The 23,801-nt window shown below is 41.3% G+C and overlaps 1 protein-coding gene across 2 annotated transcripts in view; it reads left to right on the top strand.

Moving 5' to 3' along the window:
* nav2a (neuron navigator 2a) overlaps nucleotides 1-23,801 on the top strand; it is a 214,727-nt gene that overhangs the window by 105,864 nt on the left and 85,062 nt on the right. Inside the window, exon 3 of one of the 2 annotated variants that reach the window (XM_082535135.1) lies at nucleotides 7,015-7,279. The exons of the other annotated variant lie outside the window; for it this stretch is intronic. Coding sequence (XP_082391261.1) covers nucleotides 7,015-7,279 — 265 coding nt within the window. The remainder of the gene's footprint in view (nucleotides 1-7,014; nucleotides 7,280-23,801) is intronic. 2 annotated transcript variants of the gene reach the window in all.

The following is a 23,801-nucleotide window of genomic DNA, read 5'->3' as shown; positions in this document are numbered from 1 at the left end:
CATGAAAACAAAGGCACTGCGCGTGCGCGTTTTTCCATATTCTATCGCGATATTTTATTTTCTTTATTTTCTTTTAATTTTCTTATCATTGCCTAACATTATACCGGTATTACCGTGAATGGTATGATATGGCCCAGCCCTACTAAGGGGACCAAATGAGTCAAGAAAATAACTGAATTCTAGATACAAGGCAGGATGGATCCATGCTTTCATGCTGTTTACACCAAATTCTGAACCTACCGACTGAGTGTTGCAACAAAAATCCAGACTCATCAGCTCAGGCAACCTTTTCCTGTCTTCTCTTGTCCACTTTTGGTGATCCCCTGCAAATTGTAGCCTCAGTTTCCAGTTCTTAGTATGGTCTCCTGTTGCTGTAGTCTATTTACTTCAAAGTTCAAATTGTTGTATGTTCAGATAAGCTCTTCTGCATCACATGTTCTAACAACTGCTTGTTTGGGTTACTGTTGGCTTCCTTTTCACTCTAACAAGTTTGGCCATTCTCCTCTGACCTCTGGCATTTTCACTCAGAAAACCGCAGCTCACTGGATATTTTCTCTTTTTCAGACCTTTTTCTGTACACTCTAGAGATGTTGTGTGGGAAAATCACATTAGATCAGCAGTTTCTGAAATACCAGTCCGTCAAGACCAACAACCATACCACATTCAAAGCTACAGAAGTACAACCTAAGTTAAAATATGTAGGACATTTTCTTTTAACTTATTGTATTTGACTTGAGGCCAGATGACTTGATAAGAGTACAAGTGTGTGTGTGTGTGTGTGTGTGTGTGTGTGTGTGTGTGTGTGTGTGTGTGTGTGTATGTTTGAAGCTCCTTCTGAACAGACAGAATCCTGCTCAGAGTGATGATTTGTGTAGGTGTCATGTGACAGGAAAGTGACAGGATGCCCCAAAGACACATACATACAAAGATTTACATACACACCACCACATGCGTGCATGAACACACACATGTTTTCACACACGTGTCACAGCTGTAGCTGGGCAAGGGCACAAACACACTCAGCAGGATCCGGACTGATGCACACACCCTTCCCTGTCAGGTGACTCTTTATTGCATTATCTGTGCTGTGTATCCTGGACTTGTTTCATGTTTCCAAAGCAAACAGTGCTTCTCTCTCCTCTTCCGAGCTGGCTTAGCTCATTCTCTTAAACAAATTTGTATAAATAGGTTTGATATTCTGAGTGTTGTTTATTTGTGTGTCATTGGCCTGACGCTGTGTGTTGTGTCACTCGAGACATGCCAGGACCCTGTTGGGCTTCATGGAGTCAGCTCCTCTTACCCCTGTGATCCGGCCTTACAGACCTGACACTGTTCATTACTCAAACTGTGTGTGTGTGTGTGTGTGTGTGTGTGTGTGTGTGTGTGTGTGTGTGTGTGTGTGTGTGTGTGTGAGAGAGAGCGAGAGAGAGAGAAAGGAAATAGTCCAGTGTGTAGGTCAAGTTGTAGATCGTGTGCTGTCATGGTGGAAATGTCAGGCCGTTGCTCCAGTTAGTGCAGCTCCTGTCAGTGGGAGCCTACTGTACTTGTTCTGCTCTGCTAACTCTGCTAATGAAAAAAAATCAGCAAAGGACGGGTATAAAGTGTGTGTGTGTGCCAGTGCGTGTGTGCAATTTTCTTCCATTTACAATGCAGAAATATTTAAATAGATATGAAGTTGTTTGGTTGGAGATTCTGGGAGTGGATTGCTGCCAGTCTGTGACTTAAATTTGTTTTACTTCACTATAGAATGATGGGTGCAGCACCCTTTCAAGAATAGCCTGCTCAGTAAGGCCAACCGAAGTGACAGGAGGAATGGGGTGTGTTCAGCAAACAGACAGCTGTTTCTAGTCAACATTTCACTGCAGCGATTCAAAAGCAGTGGTCTATGACTCCAATCCAGATAAATTAGATTATTTGGAGTGATACATAGTAACATTAATTTTGCACAGTTTGTACTAATAAGCAAAAGTTGAATAACAGAATGCACTTATATTGAGGGGAGCATGCATTTATGTTTGTAATTCCTTATAAGATCTGCAGTGAGCGTGAGGAGCAGATCAAAGTTAACCCATAGTAGCCATTGCTAGCAAAAAATTTGGTACGTTTGTCAAAACCATGACTATGGGATAGCAGAAATTGTAGTTGTGTACAGTTTGAGTTTAAAATGAGATGGTGTTGTCTATCATGCAGCCCATTTATAAACTGAATACCAATACACAAGACAATATGCAACACCATTTTGATGAATGAAAGGGGGGAATGCATGATTAGGAGACTTCAGGTACAACTGTGTTTATTTCCTGTGATTTTGGTGGTTTCTATCTATTTGCTGGTAGAGTTTTCACAGCTTCAGTCTACAAACAAATAACACTTTGGAGACACAAATAATTGTGTTAACCTGTTACATTAACACTGTCCAATAATGTTACAGATGACCAAGGCTGATAGTATTTGCTGCCTAGCTCCCAAATTAACGTCATCATTTTATTTTTAGCCATAGCTGATAGCTGGTACCTTAACTTAATAGCTGGCTAATGTGGCTATCAGGTAATTGCTAACAGCTAAACTGCTAATGCCAACGTGTGCACCAGCTAGGTTAACATTTATGACAACTGTTAAATACTTCATTGTTGTTAATATGAAGCTTTACTGACCTCACTAGCGGCTATAAACACAACCTGAGGGTGTCAATTTTTGCGGTGCTCACCAAGTTTGTTTATTATTTGCATGCTCAGCTGCTAAAGAGTAGGGATGGGTATCGTTTAGGTTTTATCCGATACTGGTGCCAAACTGGTACTTTTGAAACGGTGCCGGTGCTTAAACGGTGCTTGAACCGGTGCTTAAAGAATGGAGAACACAAACTTTGTCCAAAAACCTATCATGTTTAGCTGGTTTTTTGTAAAACAATAACAATGTTAGCCTTTTTTGCAGTTATAGGGCACATATGGTATCACTCTATCAAACAAGAAGACAGCCGCATGTAACTAGGGCTGGGTATCATCATTGACTTCTAGAATCGATTCGATTCCAATTCAGAAGGTCCCGAATCGATTCAATCCACGATTCGATTCAATTCGATTTGAATCGGGGAAATTTTGCCTCAGACAGTCAGAAATATTATAATTCAGATCATGTATCAGTACATTTCCGTATTTTTATATCTATAAAAAGAAAGTTGACACTTGTGAGACTTTATCAAAGGTGTAAGCATCACAGCAGATGCCTTTGTGTCAAGTAGCTGAAGATAAAACACAGAAAAACATGAGGGTGATTTTCCTGGCCTGAGATTTTATAAAAGAAAAAAAAAGCACCGAAATAAAGCACCGAAATGTGCGCTGCTTTTCGGTCTGGTTACAACCGTTTATGCCATAATGGCACCGGATATCGGTACCCATCCCTACTAAAGAGTGGAGCAGCTGTATGCCTGCTGCCTTCAGTATTGAAAAACAGGTTCCTTCATATTTTCAGAATTTTGGCATAGAAAGGTACTGTTTCGGTTGTGGCGACATCCCTAGTTAGAATTTCATTACGTGTTTGGTAGGTTTACTCTTTTGTCAACTTGACAGAGAATATTCATTGGATACTAACTGATTCATCTATAAACTAAAACACTAGTGCCAACTTTAAATCTCGTTTTTTCCAACTGGAGCATAAACACAACTACTGGAATAACACAACATTTGCAGAGAAAGAGGTCATTATTTGTAACAATAGGCTTTGTTTAGACAGACAATAGCTCAGTTATATAAAAAAATGCTGCCTCCTTATCTATGTCAGTGAAACCATTAAAATAAGAGTGAATGTTCTGGCACACAGTGGTTTGATACAAAAATACATGTTCATAGCAATAAAGTTGGGCGTGTGCCAGCTTTTGCTGCAATCTACCTGCTGATTACCAGGACAGAGGTTAGCATCATTTGTCCTGTGACACAATTTCAAATGTCTGTGCTGCTTTTTGGGATGTGGTAAGGTAACATTTCCTGACTAAATGTATACCCTTTAAATTCTTTTAAAACACTGTGCATTGAGTGTGAACAAGTCATTGTGCTCTCAGCAAACGCCCACCATCTACCCCACACAACTGTTTATTATTCTAAGAAGAAATACTGTATAAACACACAGCAGAGCAATGCAGTGGGTGTCCTAGTTATTACTGTCAATACCGCCCATTTACTGCCAAACGGGCTCTATTATTAGACTCCACTGGACTGTCATCAGGTATCTTCAAAGGTTGTTGCATAAATCAAATATGACTCCTTTTTTCTTTCTACTCTGCGAAGTGCTGCAGTGTGATATGTGAGGGACCGGAACGTGTTTAGTGTCACAGAGGATAGTAGGAAAATAATGGAAGTTTCCCCTCTAACTCTACATGCTGTATGTTTTTCTTCTTTCCTCATTTTCCAATTGAGTGGATGACGTGAGACAAGCAGGGTGGGGTAAATGTATTTTCCTTTATGTTTCAAAGAAGTCCTGTGATGTCCGGATATGGTTGTTTTTAATCATGGAGGCCCTCTGTATTTTCACTCACCACCACTTACAGCTGTAGTTGACAAGGTGGGAGACCTGCAGGTAGAGATTGCAAGGCTACATACAAATGGGTGAAACTCACTGAAGCCAGTTAGAAACATCCAAGACAAACACAGTGTACAGGGTTTCAGGTTTCACGGGGTATAAAAAAATAAATAATAATTTCACCTACAACCCCACCCCTCTCTACGTACACCACCATGACACAAATTTATAAGCTGATATTGGTATTTGCATAATTTAGAATTAATGTAACAGGATTAAGATTAACATACTAAGCACACCCTTCCTTTGGATTAAATCATGCTCTTGCAAAAGTCCAGTGTGTGTGTGTGTGTGTGTGTGTGTGTGTGTGTGTGTGTGTGTGTGTGTGTGTGTGTGTGTGTGTGTGGCAGGGGTGTTACTGTTCTGAGAGTTATTAGAAATGAGAGAGTGTATAGTTAATGTCTGACCCTTTTACATCCGAATGGAATAGAGGTGCGCTCAGTTTAGAGACATAAACTTTCACATGTTTCTAATGTTGGTCAGTCTATTTTTCAATTTTTTATTTAGATTGTTTATTGTAAGTAATTACTGCATTAGACTATTTTTTAAAGTAAACAGTGGTTTCAAACTAAAAGACCTGGGAAGATGTAGAGCAGACCTGGGGCAAGATTTTTGGCTTTTTTTTTGTTGTTGTTTTAGTCGGAAATAGTTGAACAACCGCTGAAAAGATTTCCATGGGATCATGTGGAGACATTAACAGTTCATAAAGGATGGCTGGTTCCTGATGGTGCCATCAGTAGTCAGGGAAATCTTGCCACTGCTAGTTTTTTGTTGGAGAGAAAATATTTTTCCATCAAAACATAGTTGAGAATACAGTTATATACAACTTTTGATTCAAATACAGATTACTCTGTACATTCTTAAATTAACTAGTTATGGGTGACTGGGGAGGGGCGTAAATCCTTCTCTGGAGTAAATCTCTTTTTTCCCCTCCCTACTGTAGCAGGATCTCAGCAGCTTGACTAAGCCTGCTGGGAGTTAGGCTGATCTGACACTAGTCCACTAATTGGCCATCCTCATATTTATAAAGTGGAAGCTTAACAGACAGAAGAGGGAAAGAATACAGAAAAGAGAGTCTGTTAATCAGTACAACATTATATAGGAATGTCTATACCAAAATTAATGACTGTGTATTGATTTGTTGTCAAGATATTTCACTCAGTATCACAAATTCAACCTGATGATGGCACTGGAGATAGAATCTGCATCACCAAAGCCATTAATTTGGATGACAACTCCTGAAATGACCAGAACAAGCAGGCTTACATTCATGTGGAACACAAACGTGTGCAAAAAACTCCATGTAATATTTGTTGCTGGAAATTCTACTTTTCATGAAATAGCATCAAAGCAGGTTAATAGTATTGTTGTTTTCTATTAAAATCACATGATTTTATGCAACCCGTGTTGAGTGGGCTGGGATGATTTGCCACATTTTAAGACCATGGGCATCCTTATCCCGCATATTAAAATGCAAGTGGAACTAGCAAATTATTATTTTTAATGAATATTATTTTGTATCAGTGGTTAACATATAGCATCGTGGTGGAGTCTTTATGTGAGAGGCAGACTCGCTGTGTGAGAGGAACCCACTGTGTAGATATGTTGAGCTTTTCACATATGTCAGTCCTGATCTAAGCCACACCTGCTGCTAACCACGGACTTACCAGTGAGGGAGAGAGAGAGAGGCAGTAGAGGAAAGCGCAGTGTGTTTCAGGCTGTGTAGTCACAGGCTGAGCAGTCGCTGAAGTGAGTGGTCGCTGTGTCGCTGCTGACTTTTGCTTCCCCCCCCTTCCTCTCCATCTCCTCGTTTCTACTACTCTCTCTGCTCTTCCTCAAAAAAGGAGTTTCTTCCTGTCTTCCTGAAGCGACGGTGTAATTAATTACCAAGACTCTGTGGGAGTGGAGCTGCTCTGCTTCCAATTGGATCCTTGGCCATTTGCTGACTCTCATTCATTGCTGGAAATAAATGGAAGGGAACACTCACTCTACCACGAGGCAACTGGGGATTCCTTTTGGTGTGAAGTGGGATTTTTGATCTTCTTTCTTGGACTTTGCAGAGTGAATTTTCATCAGGATACTTTTATTTTTTTTTAAACCAAAAAACTCTGAGGCCAAATTATTCTTGCATGAAATGACAAGCTGATCCAACTTAGTAACAGGATGCAGGTGGGATTCTGTGGGTTTTAAACCATTCCACTGCATGTTGGGGAGCTCAGGTCAACCCCCACCTCCTGCTAAGAATCAGTAGAAGAAGCTAAGACTGGGACATGAACAAACTGCACACTTCAATCAGGCGTTGGATCAGGTGCAACCTCAATATATGTACTGTGTTTTTTTCCTTTCTTTTTTTTCCCTCCAGTCTGGTAACTCATTCACAAACAGAAAAGTAGCTTGATTGCAGAGAATTCCTGCTTACCGGTGACAGGATTTCCATCTCAGTGTGACAGGGAGGGGAGCTTGCAGTCATCTGGTCGCTGGGGAAAAGATGCCAGCCATTCTAGTGGCCTCAAATATGAAGTCGGGACTCCCCAAACCCAAACCTGTGCACAGTGCCCTACCTATCCCCCAGACCCCCAGCAGGACGTCACCTCTAGCTCTACCTCCGGCACCTCTCAAGACGCACATTCCCTCATTGGGCCAGCAGGTGGGCTCAAGACCCCCAAGAAACAACGCAGCAGAGTCAGAGGTTGGCAGAAACACTCAGGTCAGGATGTAAAACAGTCATCTCCAAACCCAGATCCTAAGTGTTATTCTGCTAATACTGCTTTATAATGAATTTTATAGCAATGACATGGAGATGAGCTGCAAGAAGAATGCATGGTTGATTATTTGTGTAGAATATTTTTTTATTATTAATTCTTATTAGTACTCACTGATTTAAAACTCTAAAAGAAAAAAAAAACCCAAGTAATTATAGTTTATAAGCAGTTTGAGGGCCTTTTTTACCCATGGAGGACAATAAAGTATTTATAAAAGAAATATAATAGAAAGATATTCTGTTCTTCACTTGTCAGCTGTAAATCGACAAACTCGGTATCATCACTTTATTTGGCTCAGTGTAGCATAACAGAAACACAGAGCCAGATTCAGTGAGTTCCTGGAAGGACATGGAGCAGGCTGTGTCTCTGCTGTCCAGGATGGCAGTGTAGCAGGATATCAGGGTGGCTGTTTTGCTGTGTTTGTGAAATATTGGCTGCGCTTAGCAACCCCACGCAACGCAAAGGGCTGCAACGGCAAGAGGGATCGCTCCAGCACCATGTAAGGCAGTGAGGGGAAGAAGGTGTCTGTGTGGGTTTGTGTGTATTGGTGAGGCAGCAAGTCCATGCTTGCCAGTCTGTCTGTACAGTGTGGGCTTAGTAAGCTTTAGCAGTTATTTGGGAAATCTGAATCCAGCATGAAGAACTGATACAGGACACCACTTCTCTCGCACATGGCACGAGTTTGCTGCTGGTGTCGTTTGTGTAGTGGCTAATCATGTTTTCTGACTGACCTATTTTCTGTGACTTTTTTGCTCTCTCCTGTCTGCCCTCCTTTCTCTTCCTCTCGTTATCCCCGTGGTGCTGATGATGCAGCCATCTTCACTCTCAGCTGGGTTAACCCTTGACCTCCATGACCAGGAGCAATGTTATTGCACTCATATCCTAAAATCTTTCAAATCCATGTGTATGTAGGTGACAGAGAGATGGGGGATTTCTATCTAAAGCCATGTTTGGTAGAATACCCTTATTAGTCCAGCAAAGTAGTGTTTGTTCATATATTAGCTTTATTGCCCTTATTTCAGCCTTGTGTCTGCTGGGCTTCACCCAGGGAAATGACTGAACAGATCGGAGGGCTCCGAGGCAGAATTCCTGATGAGGTTTTTGATGAGTCTTCCACATGCAGGTCAAAGCCTCAGTGGAGTACCTGCACAGACTCCAATGGTCCTTAGCATGAACTCAATCTCCTCTGATGGCAGGGTGAGATGAGACGAGGCTGTCTGGAGACGTGATGGCTGCCTCACCAGACACAACAGTGAGAACTTGTCTTTTGCCTAATAGTCACAAAGGATTCCAGTCATCCTAACATTCACTCCACTGTCATTTGGTGACATTCATTTTTCTTCCTCTGGTTATGTATAAATTAAAAGATGCTATGTCCAGAGCTTTGCAGCAGCTTTCATAGCAATTAATGCTTGTGAGGTGGGGTAAGAGCTTTTTCTCTGGAGGGTCCATTTTTTTCACCAGATTTCATCAATACAAATGGGTGAAAAATCATCTTTAGAGAGTCAGGAGCAGATTTCAGTGCCCACAGAAGATGTCAATAGACTAGTCATAAGGGTGGGTTGAAGTTTGAGTCATTTCTCAACCATGAATACTTGCCCTTTTGCTTGTACTGTCTCTGTCATCTCTATGACTGCTGCTGCTTCTTTTTATTTGAGCATGAAGATCTCCTGAAATTCAAATCTAATTTCAAGGAAAAAAGCCCCTCCCATAACAGATCACATCATTGCTGACACCCCCCCCCCTCCCCCATCCTTTTTATAAATGGTTGGAAATATAGGAAAAAGCATAAGCAGAACCAGATGTGTTTGAATGGCAAACACCAAACACAGCATGCCCTGAACATAATGGGTACTAGCAGAGTATGCCAGTAGTTATCTGACGGATTAGTAAAGTGATACCAGAGTGTGTCCGTGGCTGTGCTCCTCCCATGCATCCAGCTTGGATGGCCCAGTTGGCACTAAACACACAAACATGTTGTGTACACCTGCAACAAAGAGTTAATCCATAGTGCAGCAGGAGGCAGAGGGAGACAGGCAGGCTGTATTTACAGGCAGAGAAGAGGATAGTCCTGGATAGTACTAAGGATAGTGCTTAGTCTGTGTGTGTGCTGTGTGTGAGTGGAGTCTGGCACAATCTGCTGAATCTGATGTGAAGGTGATAGTCTGGAAATGTGTGAATGGTATTTGAAGCTGTTTTCTGTGTGTGTGTGTGTGTGTGTGTGTGTGTGTGTGTGTGTGTGTGTGTGTACTGTCTTTCCCTCTAATGTGTGACATCATAAGAAATGACTGCTGTTCAGCTGTTGTGACCTTTAACTTTTTCCCATACTGTTATTCCTGAGCGCCTTGCCTTGAACAGATACTCTACTGCCCTCTGGTGTTTGAGTTTTCTCCTGCGCCTTCTTCCATCCGCAGACACCATGAATCGTGTGGGTGTGAATGTAGGTTATTCCTATCATTGAAGGCATCTGTCATTGCTTCTCTTTTCATTATAAATGCCTCAGTTTTGACCCTGAGCACCTTCGCTCTCTACCTTCTTTGCCCCCCACCCCCATTCCCTCTTTTCCCTCTTTGTAATCTAATTGTTCATTATTGCCAGCTCATTAATTCTCAGCTACAGCTTTCAAAGGGTAAAGGTTCAAACCAAGAATTTTTGAAAGTCACACTGGCGGCAGGAGATCCTGAAAAATACATTTTGGTACAATGTGCAGCATACGTAGTCCTTTTATAAGGCATTAAAAACACATACTCACAAACACACATAGTCACACGCTCACTCACACAGAGAGATTTGTCTGTGTGCCAGTGTGATAAGGAGCTACTATCTTAATAAGCATCTCTCCAGATGCAGGCATAAGGCAGACTGTCTGTAAAGACTGGCTTTATTAGACTCATTACAAAAGCTCATTTCAGCCTGTGAGCTGAATCCCAATCACTTCAAAACACAGTGTGGAAACAAACAACGAACTACAATTAAGACAGGCCCTCATTTTATGGGGCTGGTAATAAAGAGCTTCGTTTAGATATTAAATCATCATGGTAACAGATACATTACTAACACAAGGCTCTGTTAATGTAATTCCTTCCATTCATAAAAATCTATAAATCCCAGAGATTATCATTTTCTCCAGTTTCAAAATTAAAATTGAGTCTGAGTTCATTGCATGACTGACAAACATATGTATCAAGTAACATGTGTGAAGCAATTTAATTACGTATACAAAGCTAATTAAATGACCTTTAAACGGGAGGTACTGACTGATGGTGATGAAAGTGTAGAGATTATATATGCAAGCACACACACACACACACACACACACACATACACATATGTATATCATTTGACTAACAGTTGTTTGTTTTCCAGATATAAAGAGTTATGCTGTTCAGTTATGCTGTGTAAATGTTAGTTTGGAAGATTTTCAAGCTCTTTGATTCTAAAGAAGCAAAAATACTACACAGAGCTTTAAGCATGAAACAGGACAAGTGAAAGCAATCGAACAAATGCAGAAAATATTTAATAAAAACATTATTGGCCTGTAAATGTCAGCATCAACCTTTAAAGCCCATTTCACTTGACCCCTCTCATACGCTGGGTCTCTCATCAGCATCCTGTGAAAGGCAGTAATGACTTTTTTATGGTGCTTACATCCAACCTAAGCCTTTTTAACACACAGCCCAGCAGGTGAGAGTGAAAGGCAGAAAACTGTCATCCTGCATTGGATTGCTAATGTCTTCCTGCCTGCCTGGAGCAGGTCAGATTGGGTGGGGGTGCTGGGTGACTATATTGCTTCTTTTTTATTACCATGACAAAAGGCCACACATACACATATGTCTCTACAGAAGGCACTGCAAGTGGAAGTTAAATTTTATGGATGTTTGAGTGACTCTTTGTTGTAGATTTCATTGTTCAAAAGGAATAACAGAGAATTCAACACACTGCAGGATTCAGACAATGAGTCCAGGAGAAAGGGCCATGTCTTGTTAGGTGTTGTGAGTGATCCTCATGAATTCAGGTTATACACTTTATCATTTTGTGGTTTCAGATGTCACTGTTGTCAGTCTGGAAACCGAGGTGGATTTCTTTAATTCCTGGCAGCTGACACGTTTGAGATAAGAGGTTTTCAACCAGTAGCCAATCACACATTTCATTATCACTGTGAGGGAGGAGGAAGCCAGTGCAAGCGCTGCATCGCCACCTGTGTGTGTCCTGTGTCAGACAACACAGAGGCGGTCATCCTGCAGATTTATCAGGTTGGGCTGAAACAACCCAGTAGCTGTGATACCAGCAGATGCTTTAGGCACAGACTGAAAACGGTCAGATATACTGAGACTGGGATGTGTGGCTTTTATCTGAAATGAGGAGGCAGCTTGTCCTCCAATAGGTCCCTGAGCACCTTGTCAGTGTGAAATGGTGCAGAGATAAAGAACCGAGCAGTGTATGTGTTTAGGTTAAGTGCTGATTTCATTTATAATTTCATGAATATTAAATATTGTTGTCTTAATCAGAGTTTGTTTTATCTAAAAATGTTGCATGTGGGAGCTTTTCAGGCCTGGTTTACTTGTTAGAATAAATGTGCTCATGCTTATGTACTGTATGAGAGTAAGAAGTAGAACTGTTCAGGTAAAAATCAGGAACTAAATAATCAAAAAGTTGCATTTGACGTAGAGTGTGGGAAAATGACAGTCAAGACAGCAAGAAGCTGTAAAATCATCGAGCAGTTTTTGTTATCGATAAATGACCATGATGGTTTTGTGTTTTCTTTGCAGTATTTTTTCTCAAGCATATATGTGATCATGTGACAGTTGGCTACAGTTGTAATGACTTCATCTCTGCCTAATGCATCTCGATCAGATTCCACTTCCTGTGTGGTCGACCCCTGTCCTTCCTGTGTGAGGTCATGGCTGAGGACATAACCATATTAATTAAGACTGGGCATCTGCTTCTCCTGAGTCAACATCCTTCCATTGATCTCCCTCCAAGGTGCCCTCCTCACTTTGGTTTCTCTCCTTCTCTGCTTTCCTTGTGTTAGTTGTCACAAGGACCCCATTTGTGCAGACAAGCGGGTTATGGTGGGTGGCGCCGCGTGAGGAATCTGCACGGCAGAGTGCTCAGACTAACACAATCAGCTTCATGTCAGTCTGGAAGCAGCAGGCGACGTAGAAAACGAAGGTAGAGGTCAGCAGGGCTGAGCTCACCCTCCCCAGAGGATCGCACCAAGGGTCTTGCTGGACCGACACTCTGTTGGATAACTTTATGACATCCATAGAGCCAGCAGGGAGCCAATGACATATGATGGTCATGAAAGTTTGATGCGACGTGTTAGATTTAAACAGATGAACCGTACAAAGAAAAATTACATGTTCAAAGCTAGGAAAAATTGGAACTTTGATATAATATGAAGAGACGGCACAGAAATCCTGTTGAGTAGATTACATATACATATATATGTGGCCAAAAGTTACATATACTCATCATGGGCATGAAGATCATGGTATTTTGTGCTGGGTTTTTTTTTCCAGGCCAGGCATCTTCAATGATGTTTAAAAAAAAAACAAAAAACAAGAATTAGGCACAGAAGTTTGAATTTATTTTGAATTTTCTCTAATCCCCAGAGGGTCAAAGTGTTTTTGGTAATTGATTAGGTGTGTAAGCATGATTGTGAGGTGATTGTTTCAAATGAAATGTAAAAAATGGTAGTGTACATTAAATCTCCACAAGCTCTTTTTAATCCATGCTCCTCCCGCTCTACACTGTCGGTTAAGATAAGCTTAAAATGAATGAACGAAGAAGGTTGCTAATAGGTTGCTTCTTTTTGCATTTAGAGCCTTATGTTTGTGTTTAAGGCTGTTTTCCCCTTCAGCTCTGACTCTTCTTTCACAATCTTCACTTCTGAGATCTGGTGTTATAGTAACGTTTGGTGCTGTTAAATGATCAAGCAAGTAGCAAACGGGAAGTTTAATGTTCTATCTAACGCACTTATTTGGAAGAGATAGTTACATTTTTGGCCAAATATTTAGATATGTATTGTATATACTGTATTTCCTAAATGTTAAGCGTATCACCATCTGTCTGTATGGTTCTCAGCTGTGCTCTGGGTTTGATGTGATTGTTGAGTGTAAATAGACATAAAACAACTATGAAATATTGCCTGGCTTTCTGTAGACACTGCCTGCTTGAGAAAAGACGATAGCATGGATTTCTCCATCCAGCTTCAGGGAGTTTCTCATGCCGTTTTATTGCTCTGATTACAACCTGGCTAGAATCACAATGAAAGTATGTATGCGTTGTACTGTGTTTGTGTGTGTTGTACTGCATGTCTGGGCTTACTCAGTTGGACTGGTTTAGGCTTGCTGATAAATGCTGAATCCAGGAGCTGGGCTGTAAATCTGTCATTCAAGAAGCCTCTCCCAGATCCTTAACACATTAAGTACCGTAACTTTGAAGACACCAGCTTCACCTGCTCCGAAGCATGCATGAATAAACCAATCTATTTTACTTAAACAGTTAACCTCCCTTCAGGGATTACATATTATTTAAGAATATCAAATGACTTGTGAACAGTTTGTGCTTTTTTTGCTGGATTAGATAACCTTTTCCAGTCTGTGACTGGACTGGGCTATCTGGTGTGTTTAGATGCTGTTTCATCAATAAGACATCACTAAGGTGGCCTCAGCTGGTAGCTGTGGTAGATGGGCCCAGATGGCATCCTTGGATCCAAACTGTTCTAATCAGGTTTGTAATGGGACACCAGACAACTGTAATAACATTTTCTTTGCTTTATACGAACAGAACAAACTGAAGGTGAGTTTAACATTATGTTGAGTGCAGCACTGTGCCCAGTTAATATGTTATAAATGTAATTTTCTTATGCTTGCGTCATACCCTTAAATTCAACAATTGAAAGTAGTAAATGTGTAAGATACTGTAGTTAATACTCATTTAAAGCTTAGCAGGTATTACATCTGTCTGCCTGTATGGTGTCTTACTGTGGGGAGACATGGTAAATGGACTGGTTCTTATATAGATTTTCTACTCAAGCACTCAGACCACTTCACACAACATGTCTCATTCATCCATTCCTATAAACACTTTTTTCTAGTGTTTTCTATTTATCATTCACGCTGTGATGAAATCATCAGAATGTGAATCATCATAGAGCAACATGTTCAGTGTCTTTCCCAAGGATAGTTTGACATGCAAGCCGGAGCAGCCAAGGTTCGAACCTTCTGATTAATAGATGACCTGCTCCACTTCCTGAGCTACAGCCACCCCAGCACACATTCATGCCATTTTCTGCCATCAAAGAGTTAATCTGTCCACATGACAGTGCTTTAAAAGCTGAATTTAGGTTAAAAAAATGTTTTTTTGAAAAAGACATTTTACTTCCTCAAGATACCTTTGCTTCTGATTATATTAAGGGCTTTGTTTTTGTAGCATAGGCAAGTGTCTCACTGACTTCACTTCTGAGATTTAATCTCCTTAACATTCCCAGGTGTCAAGTTGTCCACCACTCTTAGGTTGTAGTGTCCTATCTTACTCACTTATTTGCAGAAAAAGAAGTAGAAAAAATGAATGATGCGTGATTACCTAATTTTTGTACCTGCAATAACCTTTAGGTATTTAGTTTGTTTAGACACAAGACAATGTCAAAGCTATAGAGAGAGAAAGGATATAATCTGCCGTTATTTCCACAGCTGCCTCTCCAGTAAGTCCGTATGTCCCTCAATCCCTCCCACCCCCAAATCACCTCCATCCAGAACAGCACAGCCAGGCAGCAGGTCCATCCCACCCCTTCACCCCCATTATTATTGCAGTCTTCCTCCCCAGGCTTTGAGAACACAGAGGTTTGGGTCCCCCAAAACAAAGACCCTTCCATGATGGGGTTATCCCCATTGTCCCCGACACACTAAGGTTTATCTGGGACTGTGAAAGGACCATACTCAGCCCATTCACTGTGACTTCACTTAATGAGCTTGTTGAAGACTTGGACTAAAACAGTTAAACAGAAGCACTAAATGCTGACACATTCTCCGCTTGTAGAGCCAGAATATCATTAAATCAATGCCAGTTACGTGTAGTAGGAGACTGATGTTTCAGTGGTGTGGGAGGCTGTGTTGATTGGCTTTTCTTTTGTGGTGGTTATCACTTGAACTATAGCATAGAAAAGGCAGGATGCCTGCAGTGTTTTTGCCTGTTTAAAGAATAGGAACCATCTGATAATCAGCTAAAAAGCTACAAATACAACATGAACATTTTTAACATGTTGGTGCAGCTACTTGCTAAAGTAGCTGCTTACTGTCAGTGTGTGTCCATATCCCCTAAATTCAGTTCCTTTTCTTTCATGAACAACATAAAAACAATCAGCAACTTTCTAACAATTTGTTAGAGAAGCAACAATTCCAATTTTTTTTTTCGATTTTCAGTTTTCTTTCTAAAATTGACAGCTTTTTCTGATACAAAATGTTATTTTCATAATAAAAGAAAGTATTAAAGTTGATAATTTCCCCCAAACTGCAGTCTATTACAGGTTCTTCTGTCACTGAAATACTGAAAACAAAGTGCTCTGCTACTATTATTTTCATTGATAAATAATCAAATGAAAATGAGCCGTTGTACACCCACCTTTACCTGACATATTTGAACTTACCAAAGAAAATCTGCTACAAGTTATTAACGTAATTTTCGGTAGCTTCAGAAGACAGGACATAAACTCTGTTAAATTTTTCATTCACCTCTATAATTTTCCTCCTAAGTTCTTTGACCCTAGGTTGACTCTGGATTCAAGATAGCTTTAGCGTTAGCCATTTTGCCTTTGTTAGCTAACCCATTAAGCTGGACGAGGGGCTATAGATAGCTATCCTTATAGAAATACATGTATCTCGAGCCTTTTACTTCTATAGTAATGGCATCATTGTGCTGCAGGCTGACTTTTGGTTTGTGAAGTCACAGTTTTAATGGCTGTTAGTATACATATTTCTGCCTTCAAATGGTAAATTAGCATGCTCCATCCATCCATTTGCTTCCGCTTGTCCTTTTCAGGGTCGCGGGGGGTGCTGGAGCCTATCCCAGCTGTCATAGGGCGAGAGGTGGGGTACACCCTGGACAGGTCGCCAGTCTGTCGCAGGGCCAACACACAGGGACAGACAACCATTCGCACTCACATTCACTCCTAAACCTATCCCCACAAGCTGCATGTCTTTGGACGGTGGGAGGAAGCCGGAGTACCCGGAGGGAACCCACGCAAACACGGGGAGAACATGCAAACTCCACACAGAAAGACCCTGGCCTGATGTTGGAATTGAACTCAGGACCTTCTTGCTGTGCGGCAACAGTGCTAACCACCGTGCCACTGTGCTGCCTTCATTGCATACTAACGCACTAAAATAAGATCATTAACTTTGTGATTTGAATAACATATTGATATTTAACTCAGTCTTTAGCTACCCTCGGTTTTATTGTCATGATTTTTCAGTTGTTGTTTTTCTTTTTTCTTTATGCAAAACACTTGTGATGGGTGTCACTATCACTAGCAAGGAACAAACACAATTACAGGGTCAAGTCAAAACTTGAATCTCAATCATGTACAGAGTAATTATTTTAACTGAAAGCCACTGACAGTTGATTGTGTTGACTTCAAGTTTACGGCGCTTTTGAGCTCTGAATATGAAAACATAAAATGCACATTTCCTCTCAGTCACCGAGTAGAAAACCTGCCTTGGACGGCTGTAAGCTGCATCTCTGTTCTTTTTTGGCAGTATAAAATGCCAGAGGTGGGACCAAGTCATTGTTTTGCAAGTCTCAAGTAAGTCTCAAGTCTTTATCCTCAAGTCTCAAGTCAAGTCTCAAGTAATGTCAGGCAAGTCCGAGTCAAGTCTCAAGTCACTGGTGTAAAAGTCCGAGTCAAGTCACAAGTCTGAAACTTTGAATTTCAAGTCCTTTCGAGTCTTTAAAAAAAAACAAACGAAAAAATAATGTTGCAGTTATGCTAAATGTAAATATTAGACCATGTAATTTTAAAATCTGTGTTTTTCTCAACACATGACAAAATAGTGAACTTAGAAAATATACACAAATTGTGAAATTGCACCTCTTTAAAATGCAGCTCAATTAAACCTAGCTCCAAGAATAATTTTCACCAACAGTTCTGAGATAAGCTGCATGTTATTCTTGGATGCGGTTGTAGGACCAGCTTTAAAATCGCATGACAAAAATATCATACACATTAAAAAAAACTGTATCACCAACGTAGCCTGGACAACATTTGCTAGTTAGATGAAGTCAGCTATCTCATCCTAGCATATTTATATGCATATTTATAATTACACGGTTCTTGGAGTGAGTGCATAGACTCATGAAGTTTAGTAACTTCAGGTCACTGCAACAAGCCCAGGTACAGTTTACCTACGGATGGGTACAGGACCTTGAAATGCACCGTGTAGAACGAAAGACCATCGTACATATCATAAGTTTACCACTCTCACAAATCGTCGTCATAAATACACATTCCTTAACAGTTTATTAATAGGACCTTTGAGCTCAACGGTAATTAATTAGTAGTGGAAATAATTTCGCAATATTGTGTCAGGACAATTCACTATTTATGCACAATAAACAAAGGAGCATAGCGCGACAATTTCTGTTCAGCGCCAGACTTGCTTGTAACCTATATCACCAATTATGTTAAGAAAAATGACGTATTAACTACTAAAAAACACTGACCTTCGTGTAAATGCTTGGAGCAGACTAACCTGTGAGCTGGAGGGTTCTGGGACGTTATATTTGATCTTTGAATGGCTGCAATCCAGGCCACCCGTCGCGTCTTTGTTACTTCGGAAACATGGCTTGAACAATTTCTCTTCAACGACGTAATCCGATAACAACCGATCTCTTTACCCGTCGGCTTCCCGTGGCTGTCATGCGACCGGCTATTGCAGTTAATAATACAACGGCTTCTTGACATTTTTGTGTTTCTTTTTATCGCTGTATAACTGATTTTAATTGAAAGCCTGCGTGCGCTAGTACCGCTTGCCACGAGTTCCCAGAATCCTTTGCGGTTCTACCCGTGAATGACGTCACATTTTCAATCTCTATATAATATGCATGTTAAATTTTATATTTGGGGTAAAATATCAAGTCTTTTCAAGTAAACCGGTTCAAGTCCAATTCAAGTCCCAAGTCATTGGTGTAAAAGTCCAAGTCAAGTCACAGTCTTAGAACATTTTTTCAAGTCAAGTCTAAAGTCATAAAATTAATGACTCGAGTCTGACTCGAGTCCAAGTCATGTGACTCGAGTCCACACCTCTGTAAAATGCCGTTGAAAAGCAAACCCTTTCTTTCATTACTTTCTACTGTCTTCATGGTTTCAGTGTTATTGTTGTTTCATAAAGCTTAAAGCATTTTGTTCCGCCTGCTGGAAGCGATCAGGCATCCCCCTACTGTGGGAACTTTCTGTAAATCTTGGGCCTTTCCCAAAATTCAAATTCAGCTTGTAATTTGTGGTCGGTGGTTGCGGCGTGTGTGCACAGGGGGTTGGAACGCGCTCAAACGCAGGGCATCCTGTACTGTGGACTCTTACATACACACTCACACATACATAAATGCTTAGGTTATGAACCCACTGTACGCATGCACATAAATAAACACATGCAGCTGCTGCAGTGTGTTGCGGGTGACGGCTGATCAGAGAGCGGACTGTTCCTTCTATGGTTGGGAAAAATAAAACTTGGCTTAAAAAAAAAAAAAAAATTTAACAGGCAGCAGAGGAGCTGGTTAAAGAAATAATAAATAGAAAACTTACGGTTAGCATTGAGCTTTACGTGGTTTGGACTTTGGCTCTGCACTTCTCACTATTTATTCTCTCCACTGCTATCAAGGGAGCACCGATCATCCCTTTTTTGTCTTTTGTGCTCACTTTTTTGTCATGTATGGGGTAGACTGTCGGGGGAGGGGTGGTAGAAAGGTTAAGAGGCCTGTCCCTTTCTCTTGCTGTCCCCTCCCCATATGACCAATAGTCCATTGAAGAGGAATAGCACAATGTGTTGCTGTGGGCCAAGCATGAGGGGGAATCCTCTCCTGCTTCTTCTCCACCGCGTTTGGTTTGGCTGCCTCTCAGAGCGGCAGCAGAAGCCGCGGAGCGCCTCTTGCCTTTCACCTCCTGCCTTTATTTTTCCCTCCTCCTATGTCCCAGAGTGGGTGGAGAGAAACTTGAGGGACTGAGCTCCTTCCCCCCCTCCCAGGCATACAGAGACCTGCTGGGGCTCCAGCAAGCAGTAGCTCTTCTGTTCTCCCTGGATCTCCAACGGTGCACCCAGTCGGGATTCAAACTTGCAATTGGATTCTTTTTTAATTTGTGGATTTTTCTGTATTTTGCTACAGCTCTGCTCAGTGCAGGTTGTTCTAGACCTGCTACAAATGGCTTATATTTTGGTTTGGCTGGGCAAGCAACAGTCTTCCTCAGTGTGAGGCAGGTGTCTCTGAGGAAGGAAACTGCACGACGTAACATGAGTGTGATGTTTTGCCGCTGGGAGCAGAACAATTTCACCATGAAACTGGTAGGGTGAACACTTCCAGATCATGACAAAGGTCAACCACCCATATGAAATCAGAAAACCATGCATTTCAGTTCTTGACTGTGCATATAGAAAAGTATGTAGGCTTCTCTCTGTTGTTGACAGCTCTTTCTATTCACGTCCTTCCCTGAAGCTGTAACATCAGAACATTTTTTTCTTCACTTTGTGTTTATGTGTCAGTAAAAGTGCTTGTCTCATCAGTCCAAAACCTTACCGCAGCTACAGTGTTAGCTGTAGTGGATTAGTGGCGGTCGTTTTAATATCAGAAGAAAATGCTGAAGGCATGCATCTTGATTTCCCCTCACCTGATACTAGCTTCACTTTGATGTCTGCATGGAAAGTTAAAACAGGCTTATCTAAGGCTTTAAACTGAGTTGTGTAGCACATTTGTGTGCGTGTGTGTGTGTGTGTGTGTGTGTGTGTGTGTATGTGTTCCCCTTTATAGCATTTAAGGGGGGGAAAAAATCAGGTTTGCTTGCGGCTTTGTTGCCTACTGTTTGGTGTCATATAAGTATGATGGCACAGAGATGGTAAAAATTCAACAGCATCTGGGACAGTGAGATAAAACACAGGTCCGGTCAGGTGCAGGTGGGTCCTGTGGTGCAAACAAATGGGGGGGGGGAGGGTCTGTGTAATGACTGATGTATATGATAAAAGTAGGAAGCAGCAGATTTAATAAAAGTCTGTTAGGATAATAGGCATCCTGTTGAGTTTACACGTAACGACGGAAGCGGACAGAACACACTCTTTTTCTTTTCTCTGTCTTTCTCCACATCTTTCTCTTTTTCAGCCTTGTTCCTTATCTGGATCTCCTGTGAGCCCAGAGAGGAAGGGGAGATGGAAGCAGAGGAGGTTATTGCCAAAGCCTTGAGATGAGCTGATAAGAGGGCTAGCTTAATTACACACTGCTAACCTACACACAACTCAAATGAGGAGGGGGATTGTGTGTTTTCCATGTGCCTTTGTGAAATAGAGTGGGGCTGACAAAGGCACACACAGCCCAACATGTGCACACACTTAGAGAAATTAAAATGACCTTTCTTTTTATTATGAAGTATAGTCGATGTCCATAGTTCTCTCTGTTATAGAACAGGTCTATTGATTATTTGATTGTCAAGATTCTTTTGTCGATGTGTGACCCATGCAGCATAAATCAAAATGCGAGAATGATGTGCTTAATACTGATCCTGAGTCATGCCAGCATATGCAGAGGAGTAAAACCATGTTTTTGTTTTCAGTTACGCAAATAGTTGTGATGTTCTACACCGTCAAGGCTATACCCATGCATGACAAACTCAAGCTCTCAATAGCACACCGCACCCACGGCATGCCGTACCTACCCCTTCTTAAATTATTCTTCTCTGAAAATTCATATAAGTAAACTCAAAGCACATCTGTTTTTTCCTTTTAAAAACTGATGTACTTAGTTGCATTTGATAAAGTCAAGTGGCTGATCCTAAGAAATCACAGGTACATGGCATGCACTGTAACCATAATGCACCCAAACATTTGGTTGAATAGAAGGATGTGAAAGCAGCAGCAATCTTTGGCCAATTTTGAACTGAAAAAGCTGTGGAATTTAACATCAGACTCAAAGGTATAAAGATTGAAGGTTGAATATACATTATACAGGGCTTAAAAAGTAATCGTATGGTGGATAAGTGCTTTTCCAAATGCAGGAGAGTTAAAACAACAGCAGTGGTATTGTAGAGTTCTGGAGCTCACACCTCAGATGCTGCATATATCTGCTGATTTTCAAGGACCACGATGAAGCTGTTTTGCTCTAACATCACTACCAAAATTGCCTTTATAACAGCTGCTGTGCCCTCATGTGCATCAGGCTGCATGTCTCAAAATTGATGTTGATTACATGTTGCGTAGCAGACACTGCTGTGCCGTCTCAGCCGTGCACGACTTTGGGGAATTTTGACGTACTCATGATTCACTTCTCTCTCATATGCTGGAAGAACCTTTCTGTACATTCACAGATCTCGCTGCTGGATGCAAATGCTCTTTTCTTTTTATCGATTACTTGATGATGTTTTTCAGCCCATGGTCTTCAGATCACTTTTGACAAGTACAGGTGCCAGCACATACTCACTCCGTCTCTTGGCCCTGTTTCCTATCTTCTTAACAGCACAGCTCTGGCCAAGTCGTTTGTCTACATGTGCCTAGTATGGCCTCCATGCCTCACAAAGCCACATGTCTTTCATGTGCCAAACAGAGAGTAAGCAAAGGCACGAGGGCTTATTTAAAGCTGGCCTGGTTCAGTTTTCTGTGGGTTAAAGCCACTTGAGAGGACAGTGTGAGTACACTGGCATGGAGTGGATCGCTGCCAAGGGCCTTACAGACCATGAACTAACCATAGTGTATCCTGCTCATGACACCAAAGGAAAAGCTGCAGCCACAGATACACTTTTAATGAAGAGGAGAGAAAAAGAAAGCAGCACAAATGCCTTTGTGCTGTTTTTGTTTGTTTTTGGTTTGGTGGGATTACTGTATGAAGAACATGCACCTCGTACTCCGTCTTTAAAACGTTTATGTTTGGTTTGTCAGGACGGATGATGGGAAAGACACCCAGTAAACTTTTTCCACTGTAGCAAAGGAATGTTTAGACATTTAGAAGGCTTGTGTTTGAATGGCTTGTGTTTGGAAAGGGGAAAACTTACTGCTATTTCCAGGTAATTTCAGGTGTTTTTCATAGTATGGTCACTGCAACCCGTCTGGTATATAAGAATAATTATTTTAAAAAGAAGAAATAAGATAAAGATAAATACATATAAAACTATTTGTATTATTAGTATTATATACCTTTTTCTTGATTTTTTTTCTTGAATTGCTTCCCTGACTTAAGCTTGCATTCGCCTCTAGTTTTGTAGTTATAGTACATCATAAAGTGTTGCTATGGAAAGTCTGTTTGACCACCCACTGGTCAAGCATTGAAAATTTCAGTGTTAGAGCGCAGGGCATGGCACAGCAGCTGGTAGAGCAGACTGTTGTCATTTCTGTCAGACCAGGACACCTTTGTGATGCTTGTTTTCTCAGAAGCCATCTGTTTGTGTCTGCTAGTGCTCACTGAGAGCTGTGCAGAGAATTCCCTTTGCCCAGTGCTGTGTTTCTGTTTTTTTTTAAGACGAGCAAGTTTCCTGCATTCACAGTGAATGTTGTTGAGACTGTGTCAGAAGTGACAGAAAAATATACCACTGTTGGGTAAGTAGGATGCCCCTATGTACCACTCCCACCCCTCACTTCTTGATTGCTGTGTAAGTGACTCAGTCCATCCATCATCTCCCACCAGCCATCTGCTAGCCAGCCCAGAATGGGTCAGAGGGGATGTGTTGCCAAATGTCACCCTCAGCCTGCAGCAGCACGGAGGGATGCTGAGTCCTCATCGATATGGCTCAGCATGTCTAGGCAGCAGGAGGGGTCACCCACAAAAATACGTTTTCTAAGTAGTTTTTCAGGGTGTTAAAGAGGTCATCCTTTACTTTGGAAAAAGTGGGAAAGAGAAATCTTAAATGCATGTATTCATCCGTGTTATATCACTAGAGCATAATTCAGCTGCCACAGGCCAAGAGGTGGGGTACACCCTGGACAGGTCGTCTGTCTTTTGCAGGTCTAACACAGAGAGACAGACGACCATTCTCACTCACATTCACACCTATGGGCAATTTAGAATACTAAGTTAACCTAACCCCAGATGTATTTGGAAGAAGAATTAGCCAGATGGATGTGGATTCAAGTCCGCGACCTTCTTGCTGTGAGGCAATAGTGCTAACCACCGCGCCACCGTGCTGTCCCACAAAAAGTCTTTAATGTTAGAGAAAACTGGAGGGTGTATTTGTCTTTATTTATTTTAATACGATTTAGAAGTCATCAGATTAAAAGCCCGTAG

This window comes from Aulonocara stuartgranti (assembly GCF_965226115.1).
Source record: "Aulonocara stuartgranti genome assembly, chromosome: 1".
Taxonomy (NCBI): domain Eukaryota; kingdom Metazoa; phylum Chordata; class Actinopteri; order Cichliformes; family Cichlidae; genus Aulonocara; species Aulonocara stuartgranti.
Note: the sequence above shows the minus strand (reverse complement) of the source record. Positions and strands in the feature narration are given on the sequence as shown.